This window comes from Ranitomeya imitator, chromosome 7, assembly GCF_032444005.1.
Source record: "Ranitomeya imitator isolate aRanImi1 chromosome 7, aRanImi1.pri, whole genome shotgun sequence".
Classification (NCBI taxonomy): domain Eukaryota; kingdom Metazoa; phylum Chordata; class Amphibia; order Anura; family Dendrobatidae; genus Ranitomeya; species Ranitomeya imitator.
Window position 1 is genome coordinate 95385319 of NC_091288.1, and position 19016 is coordinate 95404334.

The window sequence follows — 19016 nt, forward strand, 5'->3', positions numbered from 1 at the left end:
CTACGGGCTTCCAGATGAGTATTGATCGCTCTCTGTTGTGCTTTTTGTGAGGGGGATTATTGTGTCCTGCCCCATCATTTGGTGCACCTATGGAGGTTTTGTGGTGGGCTGTGACGATATCTGTCACTTTGAAACTCATATTGAAACAGTAACATCTGCTCTTGTGAGATATATATTGCTATTATAAATAAGAGCATACGCAACCTATGGAGGTTTTGTGGTGGGTTGTGACGACATCTGTCACTTTGTAACACATATTGAAACAATAACACTTGCTCTTGTGAGATATATATTGCTATTATAAAAACAGCATACGCAAATTTGGTGCGACTTAGTGTTAAATATTGTTTCAAATGTGACTACGGGCAATCTTTATTAAGCATTGATGCTTCTTTGTTTGGGCTTTAGGAGTTATATATCTGATTTTCTAGCTGCTGTATTTTGCTGCTTAATTGAGGTTTCTGATGATAGTGTACTATATGGTTGACTTTTTGTATAGCGGGTGACCATGTTTGTATACCATAGCATTTGACTATACATCTCAAATATTTCTCTACTCCTTTAGCCAGATAAGGATCGCATGTTTATATCAAATATGGACAATACTAATATTTTTTCATTCACCCCATTTTTGTGAATTCTTTGTTACTTATGGTTATTACTATAGACATAACTGTCTATTATATCAAATAGACGTATATCCAAGCAATGCATCAGATCCTTTATATATTTTTGATTATTATATCTCTCTGCTTTTTTGATTTATTTTTATTTATTATTTTTTCTTCTTTTTGGGGTGTTTGGGTTTGTTTGTGGGACATTCTCTTTATTCTATTCCTATTAGGGACAGTTTAGGGCTTCTAGGGTCAGTCGACGTTGAGTGGGGGCGCCTACCGCTTCACATTAGGGTGCCAACCCCCACTGCTAGGTAGGTCTTCCGTTAGGGATCTGCTAGGTCTTTTTTAGGGTTCCCTATTTAGGGTCCTCCAGGGATTTCCTAGGGTTAGTTGACGCGGAGTGGGGGCGCCAACCGCAGAAACTTAGGGTGCCAACCTCCACTGATAGGTAGGTCTCAGTGCAGACTCTTCCTAGGGCCCTATAGGTACATAATTATATGTTTGTTAGTATTTTGTTTGTCATTTATGGAAAGAGTATTTTTTAGGGATCTATAATAAAGGTTATTTTTTAGGTATCCTTGTTTGTTTTGGATTTTTTGAAATATTACAATCCAGCCATGGCCGTTGCTGCAATATCATCGGCCATGGCTAGAAACCGCAATCTGCCCCACCGCCACCGATCTCCTCCCCTCCATCCTGTCATCTGCTGTCCTCCGCTCCCCTCTGTCCTCCTGTCCGCTCCCCCCACAGTCCAATCTCACCCCCACTGTCCGATACCACCCCCGCATACTTACCGAGCTCCGGTGTCCGTCCGTCTTCATGGGTGCTGCCATCTTCCAAAATGGTGGGTGCATGCGCAGTGCCCCCTGCCGAATCTGCCGGCCAGCAGATTTGTTCCAGCTACATTTTGATCGCTGTGACAGGTTCTATCACAGAGATTAAAATAAAAAAATAATAAATAAATACCGCCTTTCTCACCCCCATAGGTAGGGAACATAATAAAATAAAGAAAATGTATTTACTTTTATTTTTCCACTCGGGTTAGGGTGAGAACTAGGGTTAGGGTTAGAACTAGGGTTAGGGTTAGAATTAGGGTTAGAACTAGGGTTAGAATTAGGGTTAGAACTAGGGTTAGGGTTAGAATTAGGGTTAGAACTAGGGTTAGGATTGCAATTAGGGTTAGGGTTGCAATTAGGGTTAGAATTAGGGTCAGGGTTGCAATTAGGATTAGAATTAGGGTTAGAATTAGCCTACGTGCACACGGTGTGGATTTGGCTGTGGATCTGCAGCGGATTGGCCGCAGCGAAATTCGTAGCACTTTTTTATCACGTTTACAGTACCATGTAAACCTATGGAAAACCAAATCTGCTGTGCCCATGGTGCATAAAATACAGCGTGGAAATGCTGTGTTGTATTTTCCGCAGCATCTCAATTCTTTGTGTGGATTCCGCAGCGTTTTACACCTGTTCCTCTATAGGAATCTGCAGGTGAAATCAACACAAAAAAACACTGTAAACCAGTGGTAAATCTGCAGGTAAAACAGTGTGTTTTACCTGCGGATTTTTCAAAAACTGTGCGGAAAAATCCTCACACGAATCCGCACCGTGGGCACATTGCCTTAGGGTTAGGGTTGGAATTAGGGTTAGGTTTGGAAATAGGGTTAAGATTAGGGTTAGGGGTGTGTTGGGGTTAGGGGTAGGCTTGTGGATAGGGTTATGTTTGGGATTAGGGTTAGGGGTGTGTTGGGGTTATGGCTGTGTTTAGGGGTGTGTTGGGTTTAGGGTTGTGATTAGGGTTATGGCTAGAGTTGGGATTGGGGTAGGGGTGTGTTGCGGTTAGTGTTGGAGTTAGAATTGGGGGGTTTATACTGTTTAGGCACATCAGGGGTCTCCAAACGCGACATGGCACCACCATTGATTCCAGCCAATCTTGCGTTCATAAAGTCAAATGGTGCGCTCCCTCCCTTCCGAGCCCCAACATGCACCCAAACAGTGGTTTACCCAAACATATGTGGTATCAGCGTACTCATGAAAAATTGCACAACAACTTTTGGAGTCTAATTTCTCCTGTTACCCTTGGGAAAATAAAAAAATAAGGGCTAAAAACTTTTTTTTTGTGAAAAAAAAAATGATTTTTTATTTTCATGGCTCTGCGTTATAAATTTCTGTGAAGCACTTGGGGGTTCGATGTGCTCACCACACATCTAGATAAGTTCGTTGGGGGTCTAGTTTCCAAAATGGGGTCACTTGTGGGGGGTTTCTACTGTTTAGGCACATCAGTGGCTCTGCAAAAGCAACATGACCCCCGCAGACCATTCCATCAAAGTCTGCATTTCAAAACGTCACTACTTCCCTTCCGAGCCCTGACATGCGCCCAAACAGTGGTTCCCCCCACATGAGGGGTATCAGTGTACTCAGCACAATCTGGACAACAAGTTTTGGAGTCCAATTTATCCTGTTACCCTTGTGAAAATAAAAAATTGCTTGCTAAAAATAATTTTTGAGGAAAGAAAAGTGAGTTATTATTTTCACGGCTCTGCGTTATAAACTTCTGTGAAGCACTTGGGGGTTCAAAGTGCTCACTACACATCTAGATAAGTTTGTTGGGGGTCTAGTTTCCAAAATGGGGTCACCTGTGGGGGGTTCTACTGTTTAGGCACATCAGGGGCTCTGCAAACGTAACATGACACCTGCAGACTATTCCATCAAAGTCTGCATTCCAAAACGTTGCTACTTCCCTTCCGAGCCCTGGCATGTGCCCAAATAGTGGTTTACCCCCACATATGGGGTATTGGCGTACTCAGGACAAACTGGACAACAACATTTGGGGTCCAATTTCTCCTATTACCCTTGTGAAAATAAAAAATTGCGGGCCAAAATATAATTTTTGTGGAAAGAATAATGATTTTTTTTTTATTTTCACGGCTCTGCGTTATAACCTGTGAAGCATTTGGGGATTCAAAGTGCTCCTCGCACATCTAGATAAGTTCCTTGGGGGGTCTAGCTTCCAAAATGGGGTCACTTGTGGGGGAGCTCCAATGTTTACGCACACAGGGGCTCTCCAAATGCGACATGGTGTCCGCTAACGATTGGAGCAAATTTTTCATTCAAAAAGTAAAATGGCGCTCCTTCCCTTCTGAGCCCTGTCGTGCACCCAATAAGTGGTTTCCCCCCCCCCCCCCCACATATTGGGTATCGGCGTACTCAGGACAAATTGTACAATAACTTTTGGGGTCCAGTTTCTCCTTTTACCGTTGGGAAAATAAAATAAAAAAAATGCTAAAAGATCATTTTTGTTACTAAAAAGTTAAATGTTCATTTTTTCCTTCCATGTTGCTTCTGCTGCTGTGAAGCACCTGAAGGGTTAATAAACTTCTTGAATGTGGATTTGTGCACCTTGAGGGGTGCAGTTTTTAGAATGTCATCACTTTTGGGTATTTTCAGCCATATAGACCCCTCAAACTAACTTCAAATGTGAGATGGTTCCTAAAAAAATGGTTTTGTAAATTTTGTTGTAAAAATGAGAAATCGCTGGTCAAATTTTAACCCTTATAACTTCCTAGGAAAAAAAAATTGTTTCCAAAATTGTGCTGATGTAAAGTAGACATGAGGGTAATGTTATTTATTAACTAGTTTGTGTCACATAACTCTCTGGTTTAACAGATTAAAAATTCAAAATTTGAAAATTGTGAAATTTTCCAAATTTTCGTCAAATTTCCGATTTTTTTCACAAATAAACGCAAAAATTATTGACCTAAATTTACTACTAACATGACGCCCACTATGTCACAAAAAAGCAGTCTCAGAATCGCTAGGATCCGTTGAAGCGTTCCTGAGTTATTACCTCATAAAGGGACACTGGTCAGAATTGCAAAAAATGGCCAGGTCATTAAGGTCAAAATAGGCTGGGTCATGAAGGGGTTAAATATAAGTCACTGAGCAAAGGGTATGAATACTTATGACCATGTGATATTTCAGTTTTTCTTTTTTTAAAAAAATGTCTACATTTCTGGGGGGGGGGGTTTCAATCCAGATGGGAGCAGAGTGTACATTAATGAGAAAAATATGAACTTTTTTGAATTTACCAAATGGCTGCAATGAAACAAAGAGTGAAAAATGTAAAGGGGTCTAAATAATTTTTATACCCTTTGTATAATAAATATATATTTTTCTTTATGCATAGTATCTGTTACTTTTAGAAGGGACACCATCTGGAATATTTACATTTTCTTTGCTATATTGATTGTACTGAAGACATTTGTAGAATTATAGTACATATTGATGAATATGAGAAAGATTTTTGCTTTTTTTCTTCTAACCTTTTTTGTGATACAATCATGTCCTAGTTAATGAGGGCTTTTAGTCACTATACGACATACAGCATATGTGTTGGTCCATTTACCATCTATAGAGATGCACCGCTGCCAGTGTAAACTTCATGCTTAAATGCTTGGTGATTTTATTGAATTGTCCTGAACATGCTCCACCTTATTGATGTTCTACTTTTATCAGCAGATGGCCTTTCTGATGTTAGTTCCCACTCTGATAGAGAGACTCCATACAGTGAGCCAACGTCACTGGGGTATTCAGAGGTAGATGATGCTGAGAAAGCAAAGAAAGACAAGAAAAAGGATAAGAAGAAAGAAAAGGACAAGTCAAAAGTAAAGGATAAGAAAAAGAAAGACGAAAGTGAAGAACAAGAGAAGAAAGCCAAGAAAAAAGGATTTGGAGCGATGCTCAGGTAATACTGCTATAAATAAATTTTAATTTTCAATTAAAATCTTATAATTTGCATTATAAGATTGGCATCTGAAGTGTCCATTGTGTATCAAAAAAGATTTAGACGTCTACCGCCCATGCACTCATGTTTTGCAGTGATGAGGGGCAAACACACTTAAACACTTGTCTGCACATGGAGATTTTGGTTTGGCTTCCTATCCAAAGTCATTTGGCAAAGCCCTTTATAGGGTTGGTATTGTCTTTCTCTAAAGAGAGTCGTCTTGCATAACCGAGAAAGTATACATAGGTAGAAAGGTAGAACAGAAAAGCAGAATGCACAGGCTTTATCAATCCCAGCAACAAATATAAGTATTATTATTATTATTATTTATATAGCATCATTAATTCCATGGTGCTGTACATGAGAAGGGGTTACATACAAAGTTATAGATATTGTTTACAGTAAACAAATTTACAATGACAGACTGGTACAGAGGGGAGATGACCTTGTCTTGCGGACTTACATTCTACGGGATAATGGGGAAGAGACAGAAGGTCGGGGGTGCAGCAGCTCTGGTGGTGTTGAGGCGGCAGCTCGGGTGGTCGTGAGGAGGCAGAATGGTTACTGCAGGCTGTAAGCTTTCCTGAAGAGATGGGTTTTCCTGTTCCGTTTGAAGGATCCGAGGGTGGTGGATATTCTGACGTGTTGAGGCGTGGAATTCCAGAGGATGGGGGATATTTGGGAGAAATCTTGGAGGTGGTTGTGTGAGTAACGAATAAGTGTGGAGGAGACTAGGAGGTCTTGGGAGGATCGAAAATTACGTGAGGGAAGATATTGGGAGATTAGTTCCTGATATATAGGGAGGGGACAGGTTATGGATGGCTTTGTAGGTCAGTGTTAGTAGTTTGAACAGGATTCATTGGGGTATTGGGAGCCAGTTGAGGGATTTGCAGAGGGAAGAAACAAGGGAGTAGCGAGGAGAGAGGTGAATTACTCGAGCAGCAGAGTTGAGGACAGACTGGAATGGTGCAAGAGAGTTAGCGGGGAGGCCACAGAGGAGGGTGTTGCAGTAATCGAGGCGGGAGATGGTGAGGACATGCACAAGAGCTTTAGTAGATTGAAGGCGGGACGGATTCTGGAAATATTTTTGAGTTGGAGGCGACAGGAGTTGGTAAGAGTTTGGACGTGCGGTTTGGTGGACAGGGCAGAGTCGAAAGTTACTCTGAGGCAGCGGATTTCAGGTGTGGGAGAGAGCGTGATGCCGTTTACCATAATAGATAGGTCGGGTAGGGGAGATACGCAAGATGGAGAAAAGATGATGAGTTTGGTTTTGTCTACATTGATTTTTAGGAAGCGAGAGGTTACTTTTAGAAAGAGAGAGTATAGTTTACTTCCTCTCTCTATCTTTTAAAGATAACCTTGCACCAAATATTTAATGTTGTACTGGACATGCCATGTAATCGTAACTGCAGAACAGGAAAGAAGTTGTTTTATTATTTAAATTTTGCCTCATTTTTCTGAAGATATTAGCAGTCAAGTATTTGGCACCTAATGAGTATAGAGGAGCAAACCCGAACAGTAAAGTCTGGGGTCCGTACTGAACACCTCCCGTTCAGTCATGGCCCCCGAACACAGACTCCGCCAGGAAGTCCGTATTACTCTTCGCATTCGGCACCCTGAATACCGAGTGTTTCTCACTCTGTGCATGACAACGCAGCAAACACTGCCTCTGTTTGGCAGTAAAATCATTACCGCCAGTCAGACAACCACAGCTCCCACGCTGTCAAATGACAGCGTGAGCCCACAGCTGTGGTCGGAGGTTAAAAGTTTACCTCTGGTCACTGGCGTCGGCTGATGGCCTTTCACTCCCATCAGCTGATGCCTGCTGACGCTAATGAAAGTGAGAACAGGCAGTGGCTGATGGGAGGATTCATCAGCCGATGACTGTTCTCTAAATAAATAATAAAAAACGGCATGGGCTCCCCTGTATTTTTGATAACCAGCCAGACCAAACTAATAGCTGCAGCTGTAACCCTCAGCTGTCAGCATTAGCAAGGCTTGTTATCAAGAATAGAGGGGTCGCAATGCTGTTTTTTTTTATTATTGAAATACATTTTAAAAAAATGGCTTGGAGTCCTCCCCATTTTTGACAAACAGCCTTGCTGAAGCAGACTACTGAGGGCTGGTATTCTCACGCTGGTAAGGGTTCATGGATATTTACCCACCCCCGCCTAAAAATAGCAGCCCCCAGCCACCCAGAAAAGGAATATCTATTAGATGTCCAATTCTGGCGCTTTGCCCAGCTCTTCTCACTTGCCTTGTGGCGGTAGCAAATGGGGTTCACATTTGTGGGGTTAATGTCACCTTTGTATTGTCTGGTGACATCAAGCCCATGGCTTAGTAAGGTCGGAGTTACACTAGTCTGTAATACGACGAGTGCTAAAAAATTGCTTATCACTCTGACCAGTATTTCTCTATGGGGCAGCTCCCAGCATCCGTTTTTTTCTCGTCTGTATTATAGTTGCGAGTGAAATCCCAGCATGCTGCGATTGTCCGCGTATCTCAGCTGAGAAACGCCAATGCAAGTCTATGGGGGAGAGAAAAATACGGATTACACACAGACCATCAGTATGACTTGCGAGAAATTCTCAGGCATTGGGCAGGTGACAGGAAAGGCTCAGCCATTATTTGCTCGTTTTGCAAGTGTGTGAGAAAATCTCTCCATACGGATGAGATACTGATGACACACGAATACTTTTTTAAGAAAAAAACACATTCTGGCATTGCACACGGATGACATACGGATCACCATATGGAGAACATTTATGCGATTCTCGGCAGACACAATCAGACTGATTTTTTATACATTGTGTGTGACTCCAGCCTAATGGAGAGGCGTCTATAAGATGCCTATTCATTGCTAATTAAATATTTAGTAATGAATAGGCATCTTATAGACGCCTCTCCATTAGGCTGGAGTCACACACAATGCATAAAAAATCTGTCCGATTGTGTCTGCCGAGAATCGCATAATTAAATATTTATATTGTAAATAAACACACAGCCTTTATTTGAAATAAAAACAAAACACACTTTTCTTTCTTTATTTAAAAATGGCAAACACAATTCTACTCACCTAACGCCCACTCCATTGAAGCCTTTGTCTCCTGTACTAAATCAAAAATAAACAACCATATCCCTCACCTGTCTGTCATTCTGTCCCACGCTGTAATTCATGTCTCTGGATAAGCTGTTTTCAACCTGGATGGTGCCAAGTTGTGACTGACCAGACTGAGAACCACTGGGGAATGTGCTGCTTCCAGTTCAGCCTCAGTGACTAGCGGTGACGTCATAGAGGTTAGAGCAGGATACTCCCATAGCCACACCAGATCTTGCTGTCATTAGCGGCAGCAGGCATAGGTTGATGGGAGTAGTAGTCCCATCAGTCAACGCCAGTGACTGGAGTTAAACTTTGCACCTCCAATCACAGCTGCTGTCTCACACTGCCATTTGACATGGGAACTGTGGCTATTTGACCAGCAGTAATGACTTTACCGCTGATCAGGGGCAGTGTTTACCCCGTTGTCATGCACATGACAGTGTGACAAACACTGGATGTTCAGGCCCCACATTCTTGCTAATAAAGTTTAGGAACTGCTTTGGTACCCGAACCCGAACTTTTTTTTATCTGTTCAGCCGAACTTACCGGACCCAAACATCCAGGGGTCCGCCCATCTCTACTAATTAGTTAATGGGGTATTCCCATCGCCAATAACCTATTCCAATACATAGTAGATGTAATATTAACCATTTTACCACCAAGGGTGGTTTGCATGTTAATGACTGGGCCAATTTTTACAATTCTGACCACCACTGTCCCTTTATGAGGTTATAACCTTGGAATGTTTCAATGGATCCCGGTGATTCTGACCAGATTTTCTCGAGACATATTGTACTTCATGACAGTGGTAACATTTCTTTAAAATGACTTGCTTTTATTTGTGGAAAAAAACAGAAATTTAGCAAAAATTTGGAAAATTTTGCAATTTTCTAGCTTTTAATTTTCATGCCCTTAAATCACACAGATCTGTCACATAAAATACTTAATACTTAATAAGTAACATTTCCCACATTTCTACTTTGCATCAGCACAATTTTGGAATTAAAATATTATTTTGTTAGGGAGTTATAAGGGTTAAAATTTGACCAGCGATTTCTCATTTTTACAATACCATTTCTTTAGTGACCACATCACATTTGAAGCTACTTTAAGGGGTCTATATGATGGAAAATACCTAAAAGTTACACCACTCTAAAAACTGCACCCCTCAAGCTGCTCAAAACCACATTCAAGAAGTTTGTTAACCCTGCAGGTGCTTCACAGGATTTTTTTTTTTTAAATGAACATTTAACTTTTTTTCACAAAAAAATGTACTTCCGATCAATTTTTTACAAAGTTTCCCAAGGATATCAGGAGAAACCAAAAGTTGTTGTCCAATTTGTCCTGAGTACGCTGATATCCCATATGTGAGGGAGAACTACTGTTTAGTTGCATGGCAGAGCTCAGAAGGGAAGGAGCGCCTTTTGACTTTTTGAAACTAAAATTGGCTGAAATTGAGATCAGACGCCATGTCGAGTTTGGTGAACCCCAGATGTACCTAAACAGTGGAAACCCCCCACATGTGACACAATTTTGTAAACTAGACCACCTACGGAACTTATCTAGATGTGTGGTGAGCACTTTGAACCCCCACGTGCTTCACAGAAGTTTATAACGTAGAGCCGTAAAAATGAAAAATCTTTTTTTTTTCTTACAAAAATGTTCTTTTCACCCCAATGTTTTTATTTTCTCAAGGGTAACAGGAGAAATTAGACCACAAACATTTTTGTCCAGTTTGTCCCGAGTACGCCGATACCCCATATGTGGGGGTAAATCACTGTTTGAGCGCACAGCAGAGCTCAGAAGGGAAGGAGCCCCGTTTGGCTTTTCCAACGCAGAATTGGCTGGAATTGAGATCGGACACCATGTCGCGTTTGGAGAGCCCCTGATGTGCCTAAAAAGCGGATGCCCCCCTATTCTAACTCCTACTCTAACCCCAACTCACCCCTAATCCTAGCTTCAGCACTAACCATAACCCTAAACCACAAACCTATCTCTAACACACTCCTAACCCTAATCCCAACCCAAATCCAAACTGTAACCCTAACTTTAGCCCCAACCCTAATGGGAAAATGGAAATAAATACATTTTTTATGTTATTATTTTTCCCTAGCTAAGGGTGTGTTAAAGGGGGGTTTGATTTACTGTTTATAGCGGGGTTTTTGTATCAGGTTTTTATGTTTGGCAGTTGTCACACACTAAGGCTATATTCACACTTTGCGGATTTTGCTGCGGATCCGCAGCGGATTTGACCGCTGCGGATCCGCAGCAGTTTCCCATGAGTTTACATTTCAATGTAAACCTATGGGAAACAAAAAACGCTGTGCACATGCTGCAGAAAAATCCGCGCGGAAACGCTGCGGATTACATTCCGCAGCATGTCACTTCTTTTCTGCGGATTTTCAGCTGCTCCAATAGAAAACTGCAGTTGAAAATCCGCAGAAGAAAACGCAGTAAAAACCGCGATAAATCCGCAGTAAAAACCGCGATGGGTTTTCACTGCGGATTTTGCAATTCCGCTGCGGAAAAATCCGCAGTGGAATCTGCAAAGTGTGCACATAGCCTTAAAGACACTTTGTATTGCAAAATGTTATTTTGCATCACCACATTTTGAGAACTATAATGTGTCCATATTTTGGCCCACAAAGTCATGTGAGGTTTTGTTTTTTTGCGGGACAAATTGACGTTTTTATTGGTAGCATTTTTGGACATTTTTTGATCGCTTTTTATTCCGATTTTTTTGAAGCAGAATTTTACCACCATTCTACGTGTGGTAAAATTGATAAGGCAGTTTTATTCTTCGGGTCAGTATGATTACAGCAATACCTAATTTATATCTTCTTTTTTTTTATGTTTTGGTGCTTTTATACAATAAAAACTATTTTATATAAAAAAATAATTGTTTTTTGCATCTTTTATTCTGAAAGCTATATACAGGTCCTTCTCAAAAAATTAGCATATAGTGTTAAATTTCATTATTTACCATAATGTAATGATTACAATTAAACTTTCATATATTATAGATTCATTATCCACCAACTGAAATTTGTCAGGTCTTTTATTGTTTTAATACTGATGATTTTGGCATACAACTCCTGATAACCCAAAAAACTTGTTTACATTGTTCCAGGGTGGGAAACCACTGTATAAAGTCAGATCGCTGATCTGACACTTTGCACAACACTGTGTCAGATCAGCAATCTGAGAGGCAATGAAGGAGGCTTGCCAGTGCCTGCTCTCAGCAGGCACTAAGAAGCCACCTCCCTGCAGGACCCAGAAGGACTCCGCGGCCATCTTGGATCTGGAGGCCTGCAGGAAGAAGATCCTCGGTACAACGCAATCACATCATGTTGTTCTGAGGGTCTCAGGGAAGCACACAGGGAGCCCCCTCCCTGCACGATGCTTCTCTATGCCACCGGAATGCTGCAATCTTGTTTGATCACAGTGTTCCAGGGGTTAAAGTGCAAGGAGCGCTCCTGGCACAGAGTGCCGGGTGTCAGCTGTGATAAGCAGCTGACACCAGGCCGTGATTGGCCACGCTAACCACATGAGCTCGGCTGATCACGTATGACGTACTATCGTCGATGGTCATACGGGCCCAGCTCACCTCGACGGGATAGTATGTCTGATTTCAGAAAGGGGTTAATGATTAAGCCAATTTTTACAATTCTGACCACTGTCACTTTATGAGGTTATAACTCTGGAACGCTTCAAGATATCCCACTGATTCTGATGTTTTTTCGAGATATATTGTACTTCATGCTAGTGGTAAAATTTATGTGATATAACTTGTGTTTGTTTATGAAAAAAACTGAACTTTGACAAAAAACGTAAAATTTTTCAATTTTCAAACTTATAATTTTTGTACACTTAAATCAGTGTTGTCACACAAAGTACTTAATCAATAACATTTCCCACATGTCTAGTTAACGTCAGCATAATTTTAGAAACATATTTTTTTCTGTTAGGACGTTATAAGGGTTAAAAGTTGACCAGCGATTTCTGATTTTTCCAACAAAATTTACAAAATCATTTTTTTAGGGATCAACTCACATTTGAAGTTAGTTTGGGGGATCAAAATAACAGAAAATACCCACGGTAAATGCCCACCGTAAAAAACATGTATGGACAGTTGTTAAGGCAAAATTCAAATAAAATAAAAACAAGAATAATCAAGATAGTTGGAAACTTAGCGCGCACCAATCAGGGCTAACAGTTTTATTTAAGAAAACATGTAGATAATTAAACCGTTCTTAGAACATTGGGTGAGAGCTCCCTGGTTGTAGCATTCTGGCATACTGACAGCTTTTACTGTCAGAGCGAGAAATCTCCCATGTTATTACAAGATTTTGCATTTTTAACTATGACAGCGCAGTCTGCATTATTGCACAGCAGTTACCGATCAGTTTTATTATTATAGTGGTTACTGATTGGTAACTGATGTGTTAAGAATGGAGACCTTCCGAACAACGTGATCACATTGCGTTCTGCGAGTCTGAGGGACACACGCAGGGAGCCCCCTCCCTGCGCGATGCTTCTCTGTGCCACCAAAACGCTGTGATTTTGTTTGATTGCAGTGTTTCGGGGGTTAAAGTGCCAGAAGCGGTTTGTAACCGCTCCTGGCACTTGGAATCGGGTGTCAGCTGTGATAATCAGCTGACACCCGGCCACGCTCCCTGTTGTGAGTTCTGTTTTTGGGCTCCCTCTGGTGGTTACTGATGGTACTGGGTGACTTGTGTTCTCTGCGGTCTCTGGTGTCCACCTGTTCCATCAGGTTATGGGTGTTTCCTATTTAACCTGGCTGTTTTGTCATTTCCTCGCCGGCTATCAATGTAATCAGCGTGTCTGTTTGCCTTTGCTCCCTGCGTCTGTTATCTTCTGGACAAGCTAAGTTTTGATTTTCCTGTTCTATGTTTTGCTTACTTTTTGTCTTAGTCCAGCTTGCTGTTATGTGACTCCTTGCTGCTGGTTGCTCTAGTGGGCTGAAATTACTCCTCATGTTCCATGAGTTGGCACATGAGTTCAAGTAATTTCAGGATGGTTTTTTGAAGGGTTTTTCGCTGACCGCGCAGTTCACTTTTGTATCCTCTGCTATCTAGCTTTAGCGGGCCTCATTTTGCTGATTCTGTTTTGATTTCTACGTTTGTGCTTTCCTCTCATTTCACCGTTATTACATGTGGGGGGCTGCTATTTCTGTGGGGTGTTTCTCTGGAGGCAAGTGAGGTCTGTGTTTCTTCTTATAGGGGAAGCTAGTCCTTTGGCTGGTGCGAGACGTCTAGGAATCATCGTAGGCACGTTCCCCGGCTACTGCTAGTTGTGTGTGTAGGTTCAGGATCGCGGTCAGCTCAGGTTCCATCACCCTAGAGCTTGTTTTTGTTTTTCTGCTTGTCCTTTTGTGATCCCCTGCCATTGGGATCATGACAGTATAGCCGGCCTTAAAAAATAAAAATTGGTCATCGTTTTGGCTGAAGTAGGAGGAAAAGTAGTCTGAGGTTATTTTTTTTTCTTTCCTCCTCAGTGTGTTCTGCCTAGCCTTAATTGCAGCTTGATTGCTTCTTTTCTCCTCTTAATCCTTGAATGGCTCTGACCTCAGCTGTTTATCATGGACGTCCAGAGTTTGGCTTCCAGCCTGAATAATCTTGCTGCTAAGGTTCAAAATATACAAGATTTTGTTGTACATACGCCTATGTCTGAACCTAGAATTCCTGTCCCAGAGTTTTTTTTCTGGAGATAGATCTAGTTTTCTGAATTTTAGGAATAATTGTAAGTTGTTTCTTTCCTTGAAATCTCGCTCCTCTGGAGACCCTGCTCAGCAGGTCAAGATTGTTATATCTTTCCTGCGGGGTGATCCTCAGAATTGGGCATTTGCATTGGCACCAGGGGATCCTGCGTTGCTCAATGTGGATGCGTTTTTTCTGGCATTGGGTTTGCTCTATGAGGAACCTAACCTAGAGATTCAGGCTGAAAAAGCTTTATTGGCTCTTTCTCAGGGGCAAGATGAAGCAGAAATATATTGTCAGAAATTTCGGAAATGGTCGGTCCTTACTCAGTGGAATGAGTGCGCTCTGGCTGCAAATTTCAGAGATGGTCTTTCTGAGGCCATTAAAGATGTTATGGTGGGGTTCCCGGCGCCTACAGGTCTGAATGAGTCCATGACTATAGCTATTCAGATTGATCGGCGTTTACGGGAGCGCAAACCTGTGCACCATTTGGCGGTGTCTTCTGAACAGGTACCTGAGATAATGCAATGTGATAGAATTCAGTCCAGAAGTGAACGGAAAAATTATAGGCGGAAAAATGGTTTGTGTTTTTATTGTGGTGATTCAGCTCATGTTATATCAGCATGCTCTAAACGCACAAAAAAGGTTGATAAGTCTGTTGCCATTGGTACTTTACAGTCTAAGTTCATTCTGTCTGTGACGCTGATTTGTTAATTATCATCCATTTCCGTCGATGCCTATGTGGATTCAGGCGCTGCCCTGAGTCTTATGGATTGGTCATTTGCCAATCGCTGTGGGTTTAGTCTGGAACCTCTGGAAGTTCCTATTCCTTTAAAAGGAATTGACTCTACACCTTTGGCTATGAATAAACCTCAGTACTGGACACAAGTGACCATGCGTATGACTCCCGTTCATCAGGAGGTGATTCGCTTCCTGGTGCTGTATAATTTACATGATGTCTTAGTGCTTGGTCTGCCATGGTTACAAACTCATAACCCAGTCCTGGACTGGAAAACAATGTATGTGTTAAGCTGGGGATGTCAGGGGGTTCATGATGATGCATCTTCGATTTCTATCGCTTCATCTACTCCTTCTGAGGTTCCGGTATTTTTGTCTGATTATCGGGATGTTTTTGAGGAGCCTAAGCTCAGTTCGCTTCCTCCTCACAGGGATTGCGATTGTGCTATAGATTTGATTCCTGGCAGTAAGTTCCCGAAAGGTCGTTTGTTCAATCTGTCAGTGCCAGAGCATACTGCTATGCGGAATTATATTAAGGAGTCCTTGGAAAAGGGACATATCCGTCCATCTTCGTCCCCTTTGGGAGCAGGTTTTTTTTTTGTGGCTAAAAAAGATGGTTCCTTGAGGCCTTGCATAGATTATCGTCTTTTGAATAAGATTACAGTCAATTATCAGTATCCTTTGCCATTGTTGACTGATTTATTTGCTCGCATTAAGGGGGCTAAATGGTTCACTAAGATTGATCTTAGGGGTGCGTATAATCTTGTGCGGATAAGGCAGGGTGATGAGTGGAAAACCGCATTTAATACGCCTGAGGGCCATTTGGAGTATTTGGTGATGCCTTTTGGACTTTCTAATGCTCCTTCGGTCTTCCAGTCCTTTATGCACGATATTTTCCGTGAATATCTGGATAAATTTATTATCGTGTATCTGGATGATGTTTTGGTTTTTTCTGATGACTGGGAGTCTCATGTTCAGCAGGTCAGGAGGGTGTTTCAGGTCCTGCGGGCCAATTCTTTGTTTGTAAAGGGTTCTAAATGTCTCTTTGGAGTCCAGAAGATTTCTTTTTTGGGGTATATTTTTTCCCCTTCTACTATTGAGATGGATCCCGTCAAGGTTCAGGCTATTTGTGACTGGACGCAGCCTACATCTCTTAAGAGTCTACAGAAGTTCTTGGGCTTTGCTAATTTTTATCGTCGCTTCATAACTAATTTTTCTAGTGTTGCTAAACCTTTGACGGATTTGACTAAAAAGGGTGCTGATGTTACTGATTGGTCTCCTGCGGCTGTGGAGGCCTTTCAGGAACTTAAGCGCCGGTTTTCTTCTGCTCCTGTGTTGCGTCAGCCAGATACGTCACTTCCTTTTCAGGTTGAGGTTGATGCTTCCGAGATCGGAGCGGGGGCGGTTTTGTCACAGAGAAGCTCCGATGGCTCAGTGATGAAGCCATGTGCATTCTTTTCTAGAAAATTTTCGCCCGCTGAACGGAATTATGATGTTGGTAATCGGGAGCTTTTGGCCATGAAGTGGGCATTTGAGGAGTGGCGTCATTGGCTTGAGGGTGCTAGACATCGTGTGGTGGTCTTGACTGATCACAAAAATCTGATTTACTTTGAGTCTGCCAAGCGTCTGAATCCTAGACAGGCTCGTTGGTCACTGTTTTTCTCCCGTTTCAATTTTGTGGTTTCCTACCTGCCAGGTTCAAAGAATGTGAAGGAGGATGCTCTTTCTAGGAGTTTTGTGCCTGACTCCCCTGGAAATTCTGAGCCCACTGGTATCCTTAGGGATGGGGTGATTTTGTCGGCTGTCTCTCCAGACTTGCGACGTGCTTTGCAGGAGTTTCAGGCGGATAAACCTGATCGTTGTCCGCCGGAAAGACTGTTTGTTCCGGATAATTGGACCAGTAGAGTCATCTCCGAGGTCCATTCTTCTGTGTTGGCAGGTCATCCTGGAATATTTGGTACTAGAGACTTGGTGGCCAGGTCTTTTTGGTGGCCTTCCTTGTCGAGGGATGTGCGTTCTTTCGTGCAGTCTTGTGGAGTTTGTGCTCGGGCTAAGCCTTGCTGCTCTCGGGCCAGTGGATTGTTGTTACCTTTGCCTATCCCGAAGAGGCCTTGGACGCACATTTCCATGGACTTTATTTCGGATCTCCCTGTCTCTCAAAAAATGTCCGTCATATGGGTTGTGTGTGACCGCTTTTCTAAGATGGTTCATCTGGTACCCTTGTCTAAGTTACCTTCATCCTCTGAGTTGGTCCCTCTGTTTTTTCAAAACGTGGTCCGTTTGCATGGCATTCCGGAGAACATCGTTTCTGACAGGGGATCCCAGTTTGTGTCTAGATTTTGGCGGACGTTCTGTGCTAAGATGGGCATTGATTTGTCCTTTTCGTCTGCATTCCATCCCCAGACGAATGGCCAGACGGAACGAACTAATCAGACTTTAGAAACTTATTTAAGGTGTTTTGTTTCGGCTGATCAGGATGACTGGGTTTCCTTTTTGCCGCTTGCTGAGTTTGCCCTTAATAATCGGGCTAGTTCTGCTACCTTGGTTTCTCCTTTCTTTTGTAATTCGGGGTTTCATCCTCGTTTTTCCTCTGGTCAGGTGGAGCCTTCTGATTGTCCTGGAGTGGACATGGTGGTGGATAGGTTACATCGGATTTGGAGTCATGTGGTGGACAATTTGAAGTTGTCCCAGGAGAAGGCTCAGCAGTTTGCTAATCGCCGTCGCCGCGTGGGTCCTCGACTTCTTGTTGGGGACTTGGTGTGGTTGTCTTCTCGTTTTGTTCCTATGAAGGTCTCTTCTCCTAAGTTCAAGCCTCGGTTCATCGGTCCCTATAAGATCTTGGAAATTCTTAACCCTGTGTCGTTTCGTTTGGATCTCCCGGCATCGTTTGCTATTCATAATGTGTTCCATCGATCGTTGTTGCGGAAGTATGAGGTACCTGTCGTTCCTTCGCTTGACTCCAGTATTTGGTCAAGTGGAAGGGTTATGGTCAGGAGGATAATTCTTGGGTGATTGCCTCTGATGTTCATGCTGCCGATTTGGTCCGTGCGTTTCATAGGGCTCATCCTGGTCGCCCTGGTGGTTCTCGTGAGGGTTCGGTGACCCCTCCTCAAGGGGGGGTACTGTTGTGAGTTCTGTTTTTGGGCTCCCTCTGGTGGTTACTGATGGTACTGGGTGACTTGTGTTCTCTGCTGTCTCTGGTGTCCACCTGTTCCATCAGGTTATGGGTGTTTCCTATTTAACCTGGCTGTTTTGTCATTTCCTCGCCGGCTATCAATGTAATCAGCGTGTCTGTTTGCCTTTGCTCCCTGCGTCTGTTATCTTCTGGACAAGCTAAGTTTTGATTTTCCTGTTCTATGTTTTGCTTACTTTTTGTCTTAGTCCAGCTTGCTGTTATGTGACTCCTTGCTGCTGGTTGCTCTAGTGGGCTGAAATTACTCCTCATGTTCCATGAGTTGGCACATGAGTTCAAGTAATTTCAGGATGGTTTTTTGAAGGGTTTTTCGCTGACCGCGCAGTTCACTTTTGTATCCTCTGCTATCTAGCTTTAGCGGGCCTCATTTTGCTGATTCTGTTTTCATTTCTATGTTTGTGCTTTCCTCTCATTTCACCGTTATTACATGTGGGGGGCTGCTATTTCTGTGGGGTGTTTCTCTGGAGGCAAGTGAGGTCTGTGTTTCTTCTTATAGGGGAAGCTAGTCCTTCGGCTGGTGCGAGACGTCTAGGAATCATCGTAGGCACGTTCCCCGGCTACTGCTAGTTGTCTGTGTAGGTTCAGGATCGCGGTCAGCTCAGGTTCCATCACCCTAGAGCTTGTTTTTGTTTTTATGCTTGTCCTTTTGTGATCCCCTGCCATTGGGATCATGACAGCTCCCCCCGTGAGTGCGGCTGATCGCATGTAATGTACTATTTTGTCTGTGGGAATTAGGGCCCAGATCACATGGATGGAATAGTACGTCAGATGGCAGAAAGGGTTAAAGATATTAGCAGATATTACCAATTAGAAATGTAACATAATTCTTCTGATTCACTAAGTTGTTCACTTAATGTGCAGGGCATTGC

At 42.6% G+C, this 19016-nt stretch overlaps 1 protein-coding gene across 7 annotated transcripts in view; it reads left to right on the forward strand.

The window, feature by feature from the left end:
• PARD3B (par-3 family cell polarity regulator beta) overlaps window positions 1–19016 on the forward strand; it is a 2197040-nt gene that overhangs the window by 951381 nt on the left and 1226643 nt on the right. For 5 of the 7 annotated variants that reach the window (XM_069733662.1, XM_069733663.1, XM_069733666.1 and 2 more), the window contains exon 18: window positions 5129–5357. In XM_069733662.1, the coding sequence (XP_069589763.1) occupies window positions 5129–5357 (229 nt within the window). The remainder of the gene's footprint in view (window positions 1–5128; window positions 5358–19016) is intronic. The other 2 variants (XM_069733664.1, XM_069733665.1) reach the window with 1 other exon arrangement.